Source organism: Calidris pugnax, unplaced genomic scaffold, assembly GCF_001431845.1.
Source record: "Calidris pugnax isolate Ruff unplaced genomic scaffold, ASM143184v1 scaffold17, whole genome shotgun sequence".
NCBI classification, from domain to species: Eukaryota; Metazoa; Chordata; class Aves; order Charadriiformes; family Scolopacidae; genus Calidris; species Calidris pugnax.
In genome coordinates this window covers 10,534,821-10,556,799 of record NW_015090794.1, presented here as the reverse complement: position 1 = coordinate 10,556,799, position 21,979 = coordinate 10,534,821, and the positions used below count along the sequence as shown (strand labels likewise).

The window sequence follows — 21,979 nt, the reverse complement described above, 5'->3', positions numbered from 1 at the left end:
GGCTTTTCTAAAAGGTGTGGGGGGTGGCATGGGGAGGTATTTCTGAATTGAGTTTTTTAATAGTGATCTTGCATCAGTGCAAACATCCTTGTGCTTAAAATAGCCTCCTAGAAAGGATTTCACAAGGGAGAGGTTTTTCTAGGTCATCTTGTAATGTCACTATCTCAGATAAACACTGTGTTAGAGACTGAGACCTATTATTAAATACTTCTACATTATCCAGTGCTGGGTTGGTCCATGCAGACTGGCTCCGAGTAAGCTGCTGAAGATACAGCAGCTCTGTGATGCATCTCATAACTGATGTATGCTGCTTCTTGCTTGTTTAGAGTTATTTCAGCTATAGCTACATAGTATTTTGATTTGGTGAAGTACACTTAAATTCTCTCAATTAAATAGAAATTAAAAAATAGGATTAGGAATAAGAGGAACATCTATTTTATTTTATTTTATTTTTTTAATCTGATCGTTTCATGTCCATTCTATAGGATTTAAGATGCACCAGATTAAAGTCCCATTCCTGGCAGTGCTTATCTATGTTTTCATAAAATCCTACTGAAACTGAAAGGACTACTAAGTGGTCTCAAACTGAGTACAGGTAAAAAAGTTTGCAGGATCAAAATTCAAATTTGTTTCTAGCTGCAGTTTGGCATAAAATAATTGCTAGCATTTTTGTTTTGTTTCTGTTTTTGTTTGTTTTTATTCCAATAATCAATGCTTTAAAAGATTCTTGAAAAAACAACAGAAGTAATCTCATTTTCATACCATAATAGTTAAGAAAAATGGAATTGCAGTTTCAAAAAACATAAAGCTGCAGCACCACCATAAAGAATAAAATAATCTTGCAGAGGGTGTCTTTCCATAAAAGAAACCGTGAAATAATACAGGTTTCTTACTACAAATTTCTGTTTGTTTGGGGTCATAAATTAAGGTATCTTTGCTAGAATTGTATGGCAACACTGATGACATTTTATAACAATTGCAAGAATGTCAGTGTTGTTTTGTTGTAGATCTTTCTTACAACCTGTGTTAAATAAATGAGGCTTAACTTTGCAAATTCTTGAAGCTGTTGATTAAAGTAGCATTAAAAACTGCTGGTAACTTACCTTTCTCTGCGTTTACCACTCTTCTTGGAAGGTTGTAACACAGCTCCCAGTACTGTGCATATTTTAATGCTACTCTGCTCTTTCAGCACTGAAGCTCTCCATGGAGCTGCGAATGGCTTTGTCTCGGGCACAATTGCAAGGCTGCAAAGATACAGGAACATGAACAGTACTATTTTTTTATAGTTGCAAATTAATGCTCTGTACAGCTATGTAATACATACAGACTATCATAAATCTGTCTGTTTCTCTATATATCAATATATATCTTATTAACATACATTTCTTCAAATAAGAACTCCAAAGCACCTCCAACATTGAAACAGAACATTCTCAAGTACTAGCTTGGCTATTATTAAATCATTTGTCAGACTTGAAAAATAAAATGCAGAAATGTACATCATTGGTTAATAAAATACATAGTATGCTAAGCTAAAGTAGCTGTCGAATCAGGTGCATATAAAATCAATGTTAACGTGTTTGTGTAGATATTTTAATATGTGATGAAAGAATCTATGTTCTCTGATTGAGTTTCTGTGTCAGCTAGGTAAAATTAAAGATTTGCATAAATAATAAGAGCTTAATTTAAATGGTGTTAATTATGAGAATAAGTACAACATAAGAAATTAAAAAATTACAATGAGTATTCTTTTCAGAATCTTTGAAGTTTCTGTCTTATCTTGGCTTGTGGCTCCACTTTATATCTTTTTCTTATTTTTTAATATAATTAGGTTTTTATCTTTCCCTTCAGTTGTTTGAAAAAAATTAACTGTAGTGCTGTGAGCTAAGAAGACTGATTCAAAATTGTGACTAAACAACTCCCCCCGAGTGTTTGCAGTTGTGAGGGGGGCGGTTGTTCCGCAGGGAGGAGAGGGGAGACCAAACAGAATTGGAGTTTCTGCCATTGCAGGGAGCGAGGCTCGTTGGGTCCATGGCTGCAGTGATGGTTTCTGCTGTGAAATTTTCTTAATGGCATCTTAAATTATGAGCTTTTTTTCTTTTTCACAGAGCTTTTACAAGATGGGAGGGAGCAGTTGAAGAAGAAATAAAAGTTTAAAGTTGAGGAAGGGTTTAGGTATAAAAAAAGCTCCTGCAGGCATCTAAAATGTAGGGATCGGTACTGAGGAGGGGGATTGAGTTTCTCTCAAACACTCCTTGTGCTTTGGGGAAAAGAGAGTTACAGCCTCAGTGTCTTGTGACCAGTGAGGTCGTGGCTTTGTGCTAAAGTTATGGAGGGTAGGGTGGATAAAATGTGTAGAATCAGGTGGTGTGAGAATGGCTTCAGCTGGAAGTGGAGCTGCTGATAGAGCACTTCTGAGCTCGGGCTCCAGTGGGCCTTCAAAAGAGGGGAAAAAAAGAGCAACAGACAATGTGTTTAAGCTACTTTGAAGAGAATAGAACATAAACTGCTACTGTCATATAAATGTCACTTTCTATTTTATAAACTGGCATAAATAAATGTGTTCTTTGAGTAGGTGCAGTAACCCCAAAAACTCACATAACAATCCTGATAGTTTCTTAACTCTTTTTGTTGGTGAATTAATTTTGTAGCTCATATCCATTGTTTTTCTCAGTGCTAGGTGTCAGGTTTGAGTTTAATATCTGATCTCTTCTTTGTTTTAAATGTATAAACATCTTCATTTCCTCTTTTTTTCCCCTTTTCTTTCTTTTTTTTTTTCTTTTTTCTTATATCAGTCACTATGTACATAATGGGTAGAACTGCAGAGAATAAGTGGGTGAATAGCGACCACTAACCTTAGCACCTGGACTGGAGAATGAGGAGGGCTTGAGGCATGGCTTATTGCTGAGGAGCAGCACAGATGGAAGCCTTAACTCCATAGGTCAAGCTAAAGTAACAGGAAAGAAAAAGGTTGTAGTAGGACTTCACATAGGAACGGCAATGCCTATTCTTTATAAAGTGGCTGTAACTTAACACGTTTCTTGTTAGGAAGCACTGAGGAGAGAGAAGCTTATCTGTTTGGATGACTTTGGGAGAGCATGCAAAGGCATTGTAGTGCTATTGTAACAATTACTTCAAAGGGTTGGTGTATGTTTCTAAAATGTTTCTTCGATGTCTGATAATTTACCGTTGTAAACAGTGTTTAACTTAGCACAATAAAAAGAATTTTAGTAGGATTGGAAATGTTTGTTTAACCTAATATTATAAAGCAAAACATTTGCCATAGGCAGAATTTCATATTTGTCAAGTATTCTCCTGTCCCAGTAACACGGGATTCTGGAGTTTTACCAGTTGCATGTTCTGGATGTGGAAAGTAATATACATAAATAGTAAATGAACCAGTTAAATTTATTCAAAGCGTTTGCATTTTTATTCCTTTATCAGAATTTCTTTTTCTATTCACATCATGTGATTTTATTTGATCTGTTAATACAAGAAAGTTTATACTTTGTTCTAAAGGTACTTTTGTTTTGTTGGTGGTTTTCTTTTCTTTTTTTTTTCTTTTATAAAAAAATAAGTAAAGGCTGTATAGTTTGACAACAGTTTAAGTTACCCTAGTGTTGCATGGGAACAATGTTTCTTACGATCACAAGAGCATGATTAAGTAGGCAATGTTTTAGAGTATATTGACATTCAGTGTTGAATTTTGTGCACATGTTTTTTATTTCGTTGAGATATCTGCATGTCATTAAAATGTGGTTCATTTTCTTTTCTCATTAGTTCATTTTTTTCTGTGTGAAGACACTGTAATTTATTTTAATTTCATTTTCTTATTGTTAGATTTATTTTCCTCTGTAGTGACATATAGAAAGGTATTTTTGGTATCATTCTTTGAATTTCTCAGATGGTATTATCTAACTGATGACAGAAAAAATTTGTTCACATTTGTCGCTTATTTATTGCACATCTCAATACAATTATAATTTTTCTAATTTGCATGTTACAGAAATGAAGCAAGGACAAGAAAATATTAAATTAAAGAGAGAGAACATAAGCAAACAAGTGGTCATTGACTGAAATAATAATGTGCATGTTGTTTTCCCCCCTTCTCCCTCCTGCATGCAGGGATTTGGTTTCGTAACTTTCGAAAATAGTGCTGATGCGGACAGGGCGAGGGAGAAATTACACGGCACCGTGGTAGAGGGCCGTAAAATCGAGGTGCATGTTCAAAATATTTTCCTTTTCATCTTTTTTATAAATGTCTGCTTCACTCTCATTTGTTGTTTCAGATGCATCATTGGTGTCTTCTGTGTGCTCCCCTTTCCCCTTCCCATTGTTTATATATATATATTTATATATAAAGAGAGAGAATTGGCCTTACTTGGGTTTTTTATTATTATTTCTTTTGTAATTATTATTATTATTATCATTATTGCTGAAAGGTGGATGACAGAATTGAAAAAAAAAATGAAAGCTTTAATATTTTGAAGTTATTATTTTGGATGTTTTGTAAATTGATGGGTGCAGTAGATTCCAAAAACCAGCCAACAAAAAAAAGAAAAAAATTTGAGAACAACAAAAAAAAAAGTGTGACAGACAAAACAAAAACAAACAAAAGGTTGTTTTTTTTATTTTGGTTTTTTTTTCCTTTTTTTTTTTTTTTTGCTGCAGGGTTGATGCGGGATCCACAGTGGCTTTCAAAAAATTCAAATTGGGAAAGAAGCATCCAAAAGATGTACCAGAAAAATAAACAAAGCCAGACTAGAGACTGACAAATTTTAACATTTAATTTTTAATGAGACCATCAGGCTACTTTGGCTGGATGGCCCAAGCCATTCCTATCAAGTAACAAACCAACACAAATGCGTTTTACTACCACTGGATCCCCTTCAATACTGCCTCAGTCGTATTTGTTAGAATAAAAAAAATACCAATTGAAAATGCTGTCGTCTTTTGAGTAAGATGTTGCATATTTTGCCTTTTCATTTTCCCCCTTCGACGGTAGCACTTAGGGCCCTCACCAAACTCTCAGTAACCATGGTAACTGTATACATACCCATGCTGGCGATGGTGCTGAATGGTAAGTGGAGAAGTCCATCTGCCGTTTCACGTATTTAGCGCTGATATACCACGTGAATTTTTTTGACTTGTTGTATTAAGTTTTCTTGATGCTACATTTTTTTCTATATTGGTACGCCTGTAATTGAGTGTACGTTTTAAGCAAGCCTGGGAGGCACTGATTGGATTGAGGATATGACTTCGTGCACATCTTACTCAGATTGTTAACTCCATATTGTGTTAAATAATGCACCCTCTTTTTATCCTTTTGTTAGCTGTGATTTTAAAGCTTGAATGATTTTGTTAATTCTTGCAATGAAAAAGGCTCTTGTTCCAAGTGTTGAATGCTAGATGTTGCTTTTCCAATGGTACTTCTCTTCTAAAGGGTTATGTTGCACACTGCTAAAATTCGTTTGTCCCTTTTTTTGACATTTTCTTTGTTTCCTTGTACCTTGTCTCTTTCCCTTCTACTCCACTGCATGTTCCTTCATATAATCTTTTTTTCTGTTTTGAGTATTTATTGTATCAGTGTTATCATGGAATACAAGCATGCTCTTAAGTCTTAAATTATGCAGTACCTTTTAATTTGCTTTTAATGTCTTTTTATTAAAGTTTAAATGATATGATGTTGCTTTATTGAAATGATTTGTAAGTTAAAATGGTTATGAAAGTAAATGTAATTATAAATAGTATGATTTTGTTATGCACCTGTTGCCTTCTATAAATTAAATTGCATTTTATTTTTACATGACTAATAGCAGTAATAATGCATGCATTTAATAGTAACATGAACCCTCCCTGTAACCCTTTCTAATCCAGTGTTCTATGTGCTTAGGTAAATAATGCAACAGCACGTGTAATGACAAATAAAAAGACCGTCAACCCTTACACGAATGGTAAGTGCATGACATCTCATGGCTTTGTTTTAATGTCAGTGCATGGGAAACCTCACTCTTCTGCTGAATGGGTGGACTCATCTCCTCATGAAGTGTCCCAGTCTGCATCTCCTTGGGCTCAGGCTTTGTCCAACAACTGGGCAGAAATTCCATCTGTGTAGAGTTCAGCTAATTCACAGCCACATGGGCACGGCGTGCATCATTTTGCCTGATTGGAATTAGAGTGTTTAACCACGGGGGCTTTTGTATAGGGTAATGCACCTGATAGGAAAGTGGTTTTTTCTAGCTTTGTGCAGTGTTGATGTTGCAATGAATGAACTAATCAGAGGATTCAGTTTTGCTTGGATGATGGAGGTAGGGAGACCAGTCAGAAGAATGTCTCTGTCAGGCATGAGGTACTTTTTAGTACCAAGACACGCATCTAGTCAAAGATAGTTTTCTGTGGCTTCCATCCTCAGTTTATTTGAAGTAAAGGGCAAACTGTAACTCAGTGCTGTTTCCAGCTTTTTTTCCCTGGAAAAAAACTAAATTCCAAGCTATTGAAAAAAACTCATTCTAATACTGACCTAAGTTGGTATAATGTATCTTAATGATAGAAAAATAATCCATAGATATTTGAGGAGTCTGGAAGCAATGGATTTTAAAAATGTTTCCTTTGGCAGTGTTTGATCACATGCTTGAGTTGTTTGCATTTGCCAGTTCAGAAAATTCTAACAAGTTCATAACTTAACAATGTCAAACAATAATACATTGATTCAAGTTAATTGCAATTACATTTTCTAGTTTTACTACATTATGTAGTTATAATTATTTGCTTTTCAATTTAATTAAGTTTTTTCCATCCAGATGAAATCTGCACATACGTTGTTCTTTCTTATTTCTTTAGAAAAGAAATAAGATTCTAAAGATCTTATTTTCTCTCTCTGAGGTGTCATTAGTGAGGTTTTATTAAAACCCAGGGCAAACAGTGGCTTATTTTTTAATGAAAGAGTCACAATTTTTTCCTACCACAGTAAAAATAAAGTGATGGTCTTCATTTGACATGTGATGATTATGCTAGTTAAAATGACATGGAGAAGAAGAGTGTGAAATTTTCCTCATGCTTTCTCAGAAACTGTTTTCATCCTTGTTTTGTATGTAAATGTGGAACTTTGCAAATGATGCAGATGGGAAAATCTCCTTCATTTTTACTGGCTTTAAAACACCTGAGTGAATCTAGCGAAAGAGACACAAAGCTTGGATGGGTCACATAACAAGATTTTGTTGCAGTAATGAATTAAATTAACTACATGCATATGATACTATGAACTTTGTCTGCTCTATTGAGGTGATAAAAGTGTAAAATTAGTTTTTCTGTAAATTGTGGTGTGTATTTTGTGTTCATCTTATTCTAAGGCTATGAAAATGGTAATTACCAAATAACCCGTTACATGTCAGCACATCTAGTGGTGAAGGAAGGGAATGCTGGAAATAGAGATGGTATCTGGCTTTAGAGGAGGTTCACCTCTGTTTCCTGCACTGCAGGATTACTTAGGTCATAAATTATCATTGATGACAATCTACTGTTAAATGTTTTCCCACTTGAAGAGGTTTGTGTCTGTCATTTTCCGTTCTGTTCCATGTGGATCTCACCAAAAGTATGGAACATCCTGTTTAGTGCATAAAAATTAGCATTTATGTTTGTGAATCCATACATCCGAGGTATTGCATGCAGGATGTTCTTTTGCACTTTTGGATGGGTATCCACCAAGGCAAACTCTGGTTGTAGTTCATACATTTTGATTTTATTGTTTTTTTTTAATGTCTGAGATCCCCTAAAGTAAACACACAAGGAGAATCATGTTCTTCTTGCATAATCATTACAAGTGACAAGGAATGAAGTGTAGACGTGCAAGGTGCTTCGTATAGTTTAATCAGTTCTTCTGTTGTCAGTCATGCTGACATTGTATAATTCTAGTCTATTATCATTTTGTCAGAAATTAACCAGACCTGTAGCTGATTATTAACAATTATTGTTGTTTAAAGGTCTCACCTTTTAAATAAAATATAGGACAAATTTTTCTGTATTCTTCTACAAACATATTAACTTTTGCAAGATGCTTCTGACGCAGATAGCCAGAAGCTTTTTGTTTGCACGTGCCTATCTCTTCAGAACCACTTTTTTAATGTGTGGCTATATTTTTCAAGGCGTATGTGGTGACTGATATGTCAGGCAGGTATTCAAAATGTAGTTGGGCACCTGTTGTATTACCTGAAAACATCAAGCACTAATATTTATTGTAATTTAAAAATAAGATGCACTCAGTTTTTTCTTTCTTTGTTGAATACTGCTGGTTTGGTAAGAGTCACATTGTAAGTATGATTGCAAAAGTCGGTAGATCTTAAAGCGCACAAAACCCAAGACTGTTTGGGGTTTTATTTTTAACTATATGCAGCTTCATTCAAATAAGTGGTTTACTTTTGTGTCCTAGATGGTTTTTGAAATAAGTAAGCTTTCCAGTGACTTCTGATGATTGCTGAAATGAGCAGTTAATAAATGCTCGGTTGCTAGGAGAGCTCTTTCTGTGCAAGTTTGTTATCAGATAGGATGATTTTGATGGCTGACCTCATGTGCTTTGGAGATAGAAATGCCTTTTCTTCGCAAATAAATTCATTGTCAGGAGTTCTGCTTGTTGGCAAAAATATTTTGGAGACATTTTTGAGGTGTTCCAACCTGTCCTGTTCACAGTTATACTTTCATAGAATCATAGAATCGTCTAGGTTGGAAGGGACCTTAAAGAGGTCCTTTTAGTCCAACCATCAACCTAACTATGACAAAAAAATAAATAAGAAATAAGCGATAAAAAATCACTAAACCATATTCCTGAGGACCATGTCAACCCGTCTTTTGAACACCTCCAGGGACGGTGCCTCAGCCACTTCCCTGGGCAGCCTATTCCAATGCTGGATAACCCTTTCGGTGTAGAAATGTTTCCTAATATCCAATCTAAACCTCCCCTGGCACAACTTGAGGCCGTTTCCCCTTGTCCTGTCTCCTGTGACCTGGGAGACGGGACCGACCCCCACCTTTCTACACCCCTCCTTCAGGTAGTTACAGAGCATGATAAGGTCTCCCCTCAGCCTCCTATTCTTCAGACTGAACAACCCCAGCTCTCTCAGCCTCTCCTCAGAAGACTTACTCTCCAGACCCCTCACCAGCTTTGTTGCCCTTCTCTGGACCCGCTCCAGCCCCTCAATGTCTTTTTTTGTAGTAAGGGGCCCAAAACTGGACACAGTACTCGAGGTGGGACCTCACCAGTGCTGAGTACAGGGGGACGATCACCTCTCGGGCCCTACTCACCACACTGTTCCTGATACAGGCCAGGATGCTGTTGGCCTTCTTGGCCACCTGGGCACACTGCTGGCTCATGTTCAGCCCAGAGGCGACCATCACCCCCAGGTCCTTTTCTGCCAGGCAGCTCCAGCCACTCTGCCCCCAGCCTGTAGCGCTGCAGGGGGTTGTTGTGACCGAAGTGCAGGACCCGGCACTTGGCCTTATTGAAACTCATCCTGTTGGTCTTGGTCCATCGATCCAGCCTGTCCTGATCCCTCTCTACCCTCCAGCAGGTCGACACTGCCACCCAGCTTGGTGTCGTCTGCGAACTCACTGACGGTGCACTCGATCCCCTCGTCCAGATCATTTCTTCTGATGCTCATGTTGCAATTCAGGATGTTCATCCAAGTGTTGTGGGGAATAGAGAATTATGTGCAAATAGATTCAGAGAAACACAGCAATGAATGAGGAGCACAAAACAGCGATCAGTAGAGGGATATGTGTGTTTTGAAGTTTATATTTGCGGTGTCTTGAATTTGAGCCTTCTGTTGATCTAAACTTAGATTCAAGTATGCAGCTGGTGACTATCACCACCATAGAATTCCCTCCTACTCCCCTTCCCTCCCCTCTGTTTGCAAACAAGAGGAAAGCAAACTGTCACAGGGCTTCTTTCCTGCCAGAGCCTTCCTCCAGCCACGGGTGCCTGTCTGGCCTGGGAAGCGATACAGTAGTAATATCTCTGCATCGCTGTGCCCCACTTTCTACCAAAGCTTGTTACACTGTGCAGCACAATTATTTCCTCACCTTCAGCATGTTTACCCTGTATTTCTTTTGAAATACAGTATGGGATGGGAGTTTGGGGCAGGCAGAGGGGTTGTTCGGTTCCTTGTTTGGTTTTTAAGTTTTGAGCTTTTATAGTTTCAACTTGAGGAGATTAATATTGCGACAGTGAGAAAAATGCACAAAATTACACCCACTGCAGAGAATGTGTCTCCTCCAGCTGCTGCAGTAGGGTTAACTTGGCAGATGCTCACTCGGATACATCAACTCCTATCACACTTGATTAACCCACACAGCTATGGGCCAGCACATTGCTGGCTGACAAGATAAAGTTAAGTTTAATTACTGTTATTTTCACGATGAGTGAAGTATTTCCTGTATAAGCTCCAAAAAGTTCGATGAGACAGCCATCTCTGTGAGAGGTAAGGAACTGAAAGATGAGCATAGCTTTCAGCTGTGAAGAGCAATCTGTGTCTTCTAAGATTTTCTCTTTCTCTCAGACAAGTTGTGGCATTCTTAGTGTAACTTAGAAGCTGAGAGGTGTCTATCAGCTTCTTAGACAGCGAAAGCTGACACATCTGAAATTCAGTCCAATCTTTCATTCTGGATGGTGTTGATCAGTGTTTTGAGGAAATAATGAATTTCAAATCCTAAATACTCCCTAAGATATGAAAAGTTAGATTTTTTTTTTTTACTGGAAGTCTCAAAATTTGGATGATTTTTCATAATACAAACTTTCCTGAGAGTATCTGTTATACCATGACATTTCTGAGTATAATCCTGTAGTATGTAAAATTGAAAGGTCAGGTAAAAATCCTGTGTAATTTTCAGGAGGAAAGGAATTTCAACCCTTCTTGGTTGGCCATTTGTCAGCTTCCATAATTGTCTTTTAGGTACATATAGCAATTGCAATTATGTCAGCAGAGCAATTGCATGCAATGCTGCTCTTAACTTTGTAATTATTAATGAGTTGCATTTCAAAAACACCCCTCACCTTTGTTAATGAACAGTTAATTGCTGGTAAATAGTTACTGTGCATCAGATAGAGATTAGCAGTATTTTTCAAGGTGGGAATAGTTTTCTTTTGTGTTATAATTGAGATTTTTGTATCACACTTTTTCAGTCTTCTAGTGGCTTATGTTTTTATGGTCTTCTGCTATGCTACATGTTATGGCCAAAGCAGAAAGAAACCTCAATACAGTTTGAATTTAAATTCTTCTAACCTGGGCTCTTCTGATTTTTAAAAGCCTTGTTGTCCCTGTCTTGATTGTGCTTTGTTTCCAGCAGCATAGTTATAGGATCTATTTGAAGTACCATAGTTCTTGAGTTTACAATATGCTTTAGCTTGCGGTTTTTTTCTTTTTCTTTATTCCCATTTACAAATGGTGCTTCCCACTCCTCTGATTCAAGTGTGCTTTTGGAAAACCCCTAATTTTTCAGTCCTGGTACTTCAAATAATTGTTCACATGGTTTTTTTTTTTAAAAAAAGTGTGGGTGGAGGGATGTTCTGTGGAGCTTGGAATTAACTGGGAGTGGATCTACCTGTGACTGAGCAAAACACAGTAATTGGCACTTTACCACAGCTGAGAACACTGACGAGCTCGCCAGTGTTTTCTCTTGCTGCTCTGTTACTCCTTCAGTTCCTTGGGCATTGCTGTCTGGAGCAGCACATGCTTTGAGCACCGTCCCTGCTTCTGCAGCGAGCCCGTGCGCTCCAGCCTTGCCTGGAAATGCCGCGTCGGGGGTAAGGGCACAACAGCAATTCTCTGGGGTTTGGCCAGAGCACACGGTACAGAACATCTGTCGGGTCTGGGCTTTGGTTTCATGCCAGCTGTGGGAGGACAGCGATTATTTAAGGCAAAGGTAGTGGCTGTATGTGTACCACTTTAGAGCTTTGCAGATTGTGACTGCAGCGTTTTCTTTTGTGCCAGCTACTTTACAGCAATAAGCTAACAGCATTTATCAGCTGTAAAGGCAGGCGGGACCCTCACTTCTGGTACGTGCCTCTAATTGTGCCGTTTCAGTGCAGGCCGTCTGATGTACAAATGCAAATGGGAAAAAAGTCTGGCATTTGACTGGGATCCCACAGTGCACAAATCTCTTTCATGTCACAATAGAAATTTCCAGACAGTGTCTATGCTTTCATTTTTCCCAGAGTAGAATTGAAATGCTCAGATTGTTTGATTGCCTTGTAATCAACACTAACACGTGCTTATCAGAAACATTATGTCCAGCAAATGGATTGTTTTGGCCTTTCTGGCTCGTAAGCAGAGAGTTAAAGCAAGGAAAAAGAACTGATCTGCTCTGGTACTAAATGATAAAGAGATACCTGAACTAGTTCTGACTTAATTCCGTAATTTAAGGGAATAAGTCCATGGCAACTGTGCATTGCAGCCAAGGTAATTCAACTGATAATTTACTCCAGTACTACCTGTCCAGAGAATGCCTTGTTCCATTACTTATTTCCATACTTCAGAGTCTGATATTAAAGATCAGTAATGTAAGATCAGTAATTTCATGAAAATGACAATTTTGAAGCCATTTTATCTGTATACCTCTATACAAAAACAAAATTAGAAAATCATTATTATTATCACTAATTGCAATATTAACTCCACTATGTTTTTATGTTTGCTGCAGGCTGGAAATTAAATCCAGTTGTTGGTGCAGTTTATAGTCCAGAATTCTATGCAGGTAAGGATTCTGCTATAGTCATCCATACCATATTTTATTTTAGTATTCTTTAAAACATGCAAAAGTACAGAATGTGCTTTTGGTGTGAGGGTTGGTGTCTTTGTTTGATTCACATTGTCTGCAAGTCATTTAAAGATTTGTGATGCAGGATTTGAAGTTACCTGGGCATACTAAAGTTTATATAGAAGATATATGAATACCTTTTTATTGGAAAGTAGATAATATAACATGAAATGTACTGCAATATCCCAGCCTTACATGAGATTTTATTTTATTTATATTTTGTTTATATTTTATTTTATTTTACATTTCAGTGCAGTCTCTTTCCTCCAGCAATTATTTAAGCCTAGTGAGCAACAGCACCACAAAATCTATCTATAAATATATATTTTGTGTATATACATGTACATAGACACACACAGGTATTGAGTATCTGTGTTAATAATTTTTTTCTTGAGCGTTTTTATTTAAATTTTATATTTAGTTATTCAGTTACTTAAAATTTCTGTATCTTAAATCTATATCATCACTGGAGTCTGACACCAAATTCTCATCCTGGTTACAATTAGGAATTAATGAGGTATAGTCCTTTTCTCCTGGAAGTGAGTCATGGCTAGCAACAGTTTCTAAATGTACTTTGCCAAAAGTATTGGAAACAAACATGGTTGTACTCCAAAACCTAGTTGATTTCAGAGGTATTTGAATCCTTCCCATAAACGTAATCACTAGCAAGTCCAAAAAAAGTCATTTTTTTAAAGTTTATAATTTACATCTAAGACAGAAATAGTCACTGCAAATCCAAATGCTGCTGATACATGATAAAGTTGCCTTCCTTTCTTAGGTTCCAAAATCATATATGAGTTGTCCATGACTTTCATGGGAAACTCTGGGAAACTTTCATTTTTTCCACTTGGATCTGTTTTTCAGTTGTCTGGGTGTTTATATACTGGATACAAATACCTAATTGTATTTTAAAAACCAAAAATATTTATCCATTGTCACACACTTAGGTAATTGAGGATAAAGAGGTACTTGTAGAATACATTCTTTACAACAAGTAAAGAATAGACAGTAGGAAAACATTTTTCACAGCTGGTGGTTAAGCATGGAAGAGGTTGCCCACAGAACCTGGGGGCATTCAAGCCTCCACTAGACAAAGCTGAAAAAGATTTGTTCGTTCAAGGGACTTCAAGAGATAAAAAAAAGTTAAATAGGACTATTGTTGCAAACAGAGATTTTTAAAAAGCTGCTTGTAATAAATCCAGTGCTGTCTTTTAAGATAGACAAAAATGTTCCAATTAGGGTAAAAGTGGCACAGTATAATAAAAATACTAAATTGGCATTCATGGAATTGCAATATTTAGTGTAGGCAGAATTTATTTCCTTTCTTGATGTATGCCTTACATTGAAAACAGGAATTTAAAATTGATCTCGTTTGAGTAGTTAGTGAACCAACCCTGAACCTGCATAAATTAGAAACTAAGAGTTATTAGTCATTTTATATAAATGACTTTGTGTTAATGACAAATATAATAATATTCCCATAGTACAGTAATCAATTTTCTAATACGTATGCAGAATTAACAATCTGACTTATAATTGTCTCATGAAGTAGGCCATGAAGAGTTCACATAGTTTGTAAATTAAAATCAATATTTTCAATCTCTCCTGAAGGTAATTTTCCTAATTTACTGGACTTTTCCCTAACATTTATTTTGTCTTTTAATTATAAAATGGCAGGTTATTGATTTTTTTGGTATAACCTCCTAAAGTCCCGAGTGCATTTTTATTGCCAACACAAGGGAGGTGTTTGCCCTTCTAATGAGAATCTTTAATTACCATTAGGAGAGTATTAATTTAATTTTATGAATTATGACATGCACTCCACCACACCTATGCAGAAAGTTGTATTGAGATACTTCAGGTATTTCAGATTTTTTTCTGTTTATACATGCAGGCAGTTTTGGGGGTTTATAAAACACATATCAAATGCGTATTTGCTCTATTGTCTAAAAGATAATTTTTTCTCAGACATTTAAACTTTCTTTTAAGCAATTTATTTAAAAAACAAAAAAAAAGGCTCTATGCAGGTGTCTTAAAGTCGTTAGAAAATGAAACAGTAAAAGAGTAATTCAATTCTTGTATGCTGTAATAGAATACAGTGACATAGCTTTCTTTTTGGGTTCTCCCCCTCATCTTACTTAGAGAAGCAGCAATTGCACTTCTGAAGATTATAAAATTAAAGACAGTCAGAGTTCTAGTTCTTTTGTTTAATTATTGTCTCCAAACCTGTCATGTTAAAATTGTACCAATTCTTTCACAGTCAGGGCAAGAACTTCCTTTACCTCCTAACAAATGATGAAAAATTCGGCCACTTCTGAAATAAAGATGATACATTTGCAGAGAAACTGTTGATTTAAAGTACCTTTAATCTTCATAAATAACTAAAAAAACAGAAGGTTATACAAAGCTGTCAGGATGGCACTGATGAATGGCAAATTCACCCATTTCTCAATTGCCAGTGAAGACACACGCCGCAAGGCTTAACCGTATTGTACATCATATCTGCCAACTCATTTCTGTGATTAAATATTCCATCAGTGCGGGCTATAAGGCGGTAAAGCTTAACAAGATTCATAAGATGCACCACTTGAATACACATAACTCACTTCCTTGGATAGAGAGCACCCCGCATGCAAAAGAAAATTAGAACTGAGTTAAATTACTCCATAAGACAAGATCAATAGAAAAAGGAAAAGATCCCCTAATGCAATGCAAATCTAAGATATAGTTATGTCCTGACAACTTGAAGCAGACAATTAAAGTCAAATAGGGAGGAACGCAATGTAAATCAACCCTAAAACCTTGAAGATAATGGTAAACAGTAGGACCAGTGACATGATTGTTATAGCTCTGCTTTTTTTCTGAGTGTACACTTCTGTAAAAGAAAACCTTTATTGAGGAAACGCGTGACAGCTGAAAATGGAGACTGTAAGATACATAGCAGATGCACAACAGACACTGTTTAAGCAAAGTATGACTTGGGAACTGAAAAATACTATATATTTACAAAACACTGTAGATTCTTCTTCATGAGTAGCCCTTCTAAGACAGTTTTTCTGACTTTGAAATGCTCCTGCTGTAGCAAATTAGAACGCTCCAGAAATAAGGCTATTTAGGTCATATGGTAGCATTAATACGGATTTCCAGTGACGTGTTCATGGAGTGTGATCTGAAGAGTGCTGTTGTAATTCTGAGGCGTAGCAAGGCTCCCTAACAGCTGCCGACTGCAGACGTGCTGGTGAACTGCCCGAGTGGCACACCTCCTGCCCTGCCCACAGCTCAGCTGGGAAGTCCTAAAACAACATTCCATTAAAAAAGGGGTGGTGATTTTTTTCACTTATCATTTTCAGCATTTTGCAAAATTCCACTTTTACATATATTGTAATTGATAGGTAATTTTTTAAAAATTTACAATGTCCACATAGTGATCCTTTCGTAAATAAAATTATACTATTTAAGGGGTTTTTTCCTCCTTAGGAGAAAGAAACGCTTAATGAAGGTAGCATTTTCATTTGAGCTTATCTTTTCCAGTAAACTATTTATCAAGTTCTCAGGCAGGTCCTAATGAAGAGATTTGTAAGAAGTACTGTACGATTCATCTCACAAAGTCTTCACGTAAACTGTGACAAAAAATTCATTACATTGTATCCAATTTAAATCCGTCCCAGAGTGACCCATAATTTTGCTCTGTTAAGCTAGAGTCTGTTGTTTTCTCCCATACTCATCTGTGGCTGGCAAAATACAGGTTTGCAGTTTGGTTTCTTTACTAGGAGTACTCTGGTACTTTCTTACCATAAGTTGTTACATTCTTTGTTTCTGTGGTTTGTTATAATATTGTTTTTACCTGCTTATTTATTTTTATATAGTGTATATTTTATCTGTTAAACCTAGCATTCCTTTCAGCCTTAGGCAGTCTGAAAGCGGAGTTCCATGTTGTTCCTTCCAGTTATTGCAAATCTTTTTCTCTCTTTTGTTTTTTGGAACAATGAATTTTTGAGCAATCTCTTGCACTATCCTTAATGAAGAGTATTGTTGCCCCCATATTGCTGCATCAGCTCAGTCCTTTGAAGTTGATAACTTGGCAGAAAATGTATTTTAGGGTGCCTACTGTTGGAGAGGCTTCTCTTTTGACAGTTCCAGTATGCAAGGTGGGGGAAAAGGTGTCATAGAAATTACCTGGAAATCTAGTGAGTCTTCTTTCAGAGAACAGTTGAATTCACAGAGAATGAGATCTCGTTCTCCTTTTACTTAAGCGACTAATTATGTATTGCTTTTCCTGAATAGTCATGAAGCGATAGAAGTTTTTCAGAAGGTAGTTTCAAGAGTTGTGCTCACAGCTGAGTAGTTGTATTCACTTCAGAAATGTCTTCAACAGTCCAGTGAGGACTGCAGTAGGCACCCAGTTTCTTGGGCAGTGAGTAGTTATCGTTCCAAGGTGGCCTGGAAAATTTTCCCATCAGTTAAAATGAAAGAAAGAGGAAGAGCTTGTGCTTTTGACTATTTTATATGCCCTCAGAAGACAGAGGAGTTTTAGATGCCTGGGGCTTTTTAGCATGCTGTGCGTTTGGAAGCTAGCAGTATCCTCCAAGCAGCAGATTTTGTAACAAACTTCCTTTCACAAGTTTGTTTAAAACTTTGAAGTATAATGTTATATATAATTAGGAAGTGAAGAAATACCATGGTTATATATGTATATAAACATGCACTTAAATAGGAGTAATTCAGGGGAAGAGAAGATTCCTGTATGTTTGCTAACACTATTTCTCTCTGTTCATGTCTTAAAGCATCTATTTCTGGAGTGTAAGAGCACCTGGGATTCATTTTATCTTTCCAGTGTTTCTCTTTGAATTTAAATGACTCTTGCATAAGCTCAGCAAATACCCTAGAAACACTTCTCAGTTGAAGGTGTTTGGAGTTTGTGAAGCTGAATTACATGCTTGCACAGCAATTCTAATCCTAGGGTAAAAGTTCACTGTACCATATCTGTAAAGCATAATTTTGGTGAAAATTGGCTGTTACTATATAGATTAATTCATTTTACAATTTGATTACATACACTTAGATTTGAATTTTGCCGTTGACTAAGCAGATATTCCTAAATAAATGTATGCTCAACATGGTTAGATAAACAGTTTAAGTAATTTTCTAACTGCAGAAAAATTAAATATTTATTATTTAATATTCGATCTATTATATAAAGATGCTTCTTTTCAAAGCGTGAAACAAAGCTGTAACTGTTGTTTCAAAAATCATAATGTGAAAGTACCATCATACAAATGATGACATCCCGGTTAGATTAACACCACTGATGCCAGCTAATGGGTTTCTAAAACTTCTGTGGCACTATTGCAAGCCATTATAGTGGAAATACTGGTTTATGGAAGATTAATAAAGCCAGTAGAAAACTGGAATTCAGCATCTGTACTAGCTATTTACTCAAAAAAATATCTTCCAGAATTAATTATGCCTTATGCTACATTATAATGAGTTTTTCATTAAAATGTATACCATCATGGAAACTAAACAAGGATTATTCAAAGAATAATGCCACGGAGTGTTATTTTTTGAAAGATTAGTTTAGTTAATTGGTTATACATTCAAATCTGGAGCAAGGTTAATCGACGTATATTTATAATTCTATTCAAGTCTGCACATATTAAAGAGAAAATTGCAGATACTGTCAGTATTCCCCCTTTAAAGATGTTTCTTCTGTTTGGATCTATATTTAATAACACAGTATACACTTAGGCTTTGATACTGTTCCTATGTGATTTCTAAAAGAAACACATTTGATGATTTCATGGTAAATCTTGAACTGTAGATAGAGCTTTATACCAGAGGATAGAGAATGGTTAAGAAAGGAGTTCTTGCTTCTTTGGTGGAAAAGGTCAGGAATTCTGACTACAGTCTGGTACAGAGGAATCATTTGATACTGGATTATGATGAATTTGTACACACATAGAATCTGGAAAAACAGAAACTGCGTATTTGCTGAAAGTTGGATTTCTTTCAAAACAGGGGAAAGGAGGTGTTGTGGAGGGGCAGTGTTTTCTTGTAGGTACAGCCTTGCTGAGACATAGGTCTCGAGTTTTCAGCAAATCACCGAGTTAGTACTACTAAGGTATCATTTGCAGGTCAAGTAGGCTTGGAAACTAGGATAGCACCTGTTAGTAGTGTATCATGCTTGCTGTCTTCTTATACTTTACCTTAGGCACACACTTTTGATAATTTGGGAAATCTTATTTTTTAAATTATATCCAACACATCAAAAATGCCATCCAAATGATGGCAGGTTAGTTGAGTCTGTAGGGGCAATACAAAAGTCCCATTCTTGCATTACAGTCAATGGCCTCCAAGTTCAAGTATTCAGATTACATCTTGACAAATTGCTGTCAAATGGTCTGTTCATCTGAATTGTCAATTATTCAAGTAGTCCCACTCATCTCAGATACATACCTTGTGTTAGCTTAACGCTGCTTTTATTTGAGGGAACATTCTTCTGTAGATCTCCTTTTTTCCCCAGTAAGCTGGTATAATACATCTGAGCAACTCCCACACAGATCTAGCATGATTATTGTGGAATACAGTGGTGATTAACCAGGACATTTCACACCCATGAAATAAGATTTCTTTGACACTGGACCAGACACTTCTTCACAAAATTATAGAAACATGAGTTGGGACTGACTTCTGGAGGTCATGCAGTCTGACTTTCTTTTCAAGAAGGCCTACACCAGTGCTAGATCCGGTGAGGAATGAATTTGTATAAATTTACAAGGACAGAGATTTATGAACTTTTTGGGGTAACATTTTTCAGTGCTGCACTGCCTTCCTAGTGAAAAACATTTTCCTGATGCCCAACCTAAATCTTTCAAGCTACAGTTGGTGGCTATTGACATTTATATTTCATCTGCTACTATTCCAATGAGATTTTTGGGTCCATCACCTTTGTAAGTTCCCTTCAAATAGTGAAAGCTGTTGGATTACGTTTTAACTTCCTCTTTGCCAGACTAATCAAATTCAGTTCCCTCAACCTCCCTTCACAGGAGATGGGCTTTAGACTGTCTTAGTTTCACTCCAGCATATTCTCTGCAGTTTCTCCACATTTTGATTGAACTGGAGTGGCAGTAGGTTTAAAAACTGCATAGGATATTCCAGGTGCAGTCTCATAGGCACCAAGTGTGTGTGTCTTGAGGGAATAACAGCAGCTCTTGATCTGCTGGCTGTGTTTCTTCTCATTTCACCTAGTATGCAGTTTGCCTTGTTTGTTTAAATACTACTTTATTAAAATAAAAGAAAGCATTCTGGTCAAGCAGGAGCCATATTGTCCTTTCTTTGTTTTTACATTGCTTTTAATTTCTTGTATGTTTGTTCAATTTGTTTTAGTGTGGATATAATTGCTTAATTTTTAAAGGGCTAAAAATGTAATTAAGGACTGTGCTTTACTCAAAAAGAGAATCTTTTGAGGAAAAATAATGCTTGGACTTCTCTTAAACATCATTTGATGGTTAGTGAAAATGTGTTCTATGGCTTCCTGATGAGTGACAGAAAAGAAATAAATATGTTTGCAGCCTCAAACTGTCTCATTACAAACATTATCCTGAAATATTTTTTTCCACACTTGTTTCCCTGGCTTCCTCTTGTTATTACATTAGTTCGCAGCATTAGCATGGGTTTTAAGTAAATCTGAGAATTATCCCCACTTGCCCTGTGCTGGTTTGGAGTTTGCAGAGCAGGTTTAGTCCACGTGAAATAGATTTCTGTTTGCAAGAAACTGCCCTGGGAGTTTCTGTACTGGAGGCCCCCTGTGCACACTGACTGTCATACGTCCCGCAGACTGGCATTTGGACAGCTTTGAGCCGTGTGTGCTGGGGTGGCTGCTGCAGGGGATGAGACCGAGCCTGGTCCAGAGTAAACTCTCCAGACTCTGCGTGATGTAGGCTTGGAGACCAGATATAAAACCAGCTGGTTTATAGCTCCTGTGACTCTCACCCATTGCTTGACAACAGAGGTCAGCCTGGGTGCATGCTGTCTGAGCCTGGGGTCTAGGCTACAGTATGCATGGTGGTTGTCTGATAGAGTAAAACAGAGAGTGTCATTCAAATACCAGGCATGGATATAGGTAAAAAGCAATGGTTTAAGGCTCTCTCAGGGAAAAGGTAAGACAAACTACAAGGTCATCACTAAAACGCTTGTTTGTTCAGGACTGGGTGGGATATTTGCAATGCTAGATAAGTTTAGAGCAGTTATGCAGAGGAATAATTTCCTCTGATTAGAAGAATAACAAAGTTAGGAAGATCCATGTGTTAAAATGGACAGTCAGGCACACAAACTATTCTGAAATGTAAAGTAATAAAGTAATATATGAAATGTGAAATTAATACAGTTAAGTGGAATGGAAAACAGCTCCGCTATGTGTTAAACTTTGATTACATCTGTAAATTAATGCTAAAGCAGTTTAAGAATATATTGAATTGTATTCCAAACATATAGCTAATGCTTTCTGGTTTGTCTTCTGCTTTTTTTCCCCAATACATTTGCATCATAACTGCATTTCATAGTACTTACTGAGAATAAATTTCAAAATAGTGAGTTTTCATTCAGTTATTAGAGGTAGCTGAGATGAAGCTGTGCTTTACCAATGGTATACAGTCTCTGTCTGTGAAAATTGTTTTGGGGGAAGTCTCCAGGCACAGTAAAAGTGAATTGTTTGGAAAGTTTGGAAACATTGCATTACCCTTTTTGTAATGTTTTTGCATGCTCCTGAAATTCTGGAATCGGAATGGGCCAGGGAGGAAATAGGCTAAGGAAACCCAGGATTATGCATGATGATTCAATTTTTGCTCTTTTACATTCTCAGCTTGTCTTTCAGAATAGAATTTTATTTGTAAGTTAAAACCAACATCCATTGGGGTAAGCAAATAGAACTGAGGGATTAGTAATTTGCATCTCTGCATCTAATTGCATTAGATTTGCATCTCTGTCTTATCGATTTACTGAAATAGGTAATTTACACAGAAAATAGTGTCTTGACACAATATGAGAGGATAAAGTATAAACACATCTACTTGTAATCCCTCCAGGGCCATGGTGAAACCGTAGTGTTCATGTTTGAGCAGAAACGCTCCAGTTTCATTTATTCTGTTTTTCTTGTCATATTGCAGTCTTTATTCAT

At 36.6% G+C, this 21,979-nt stretch overlaps 1 protein-coding gene across 38 annotated transcripts in view; it reads left to right on the top strand.

Annotated features, from left to right (window-relative positions):
- RBFOX1 (RNA binding protein, fox-1 homolog (C. elegans) 1) overlaps positions 1 to 21,979 on the top strand; it is a 1,244,625-nt gene that overhangs the window by 1,153,373 nt on the left and 69,273 nt on the right. For 36 of the 38 annotated variants that reach the window (XM_014936484.1, XM_014936479.1, XM_014936480.1 and 33 more), the window contains 3 exons: positions 4,126 to 4,218; positions 5,894 to 5,954; positions 12,688 to 12,741. In XM_014936484.1, the coding sequence (XP_014791970.1) occupies positions 4,126 to 4,218; positions 5,894 to 5,954; positions 12,688 to 12,741 (208 nt within the window). The remainder of the gene's footprint in view (positions 1 to 4,125; positions 4,219 to 5,893; positions 5,955 to 12,687; positions 12,742 to 21,979) is intronic. The other 2 variants (XM_014936483.1, XM_014936473.1) reach the window with 1 other exon arrangement.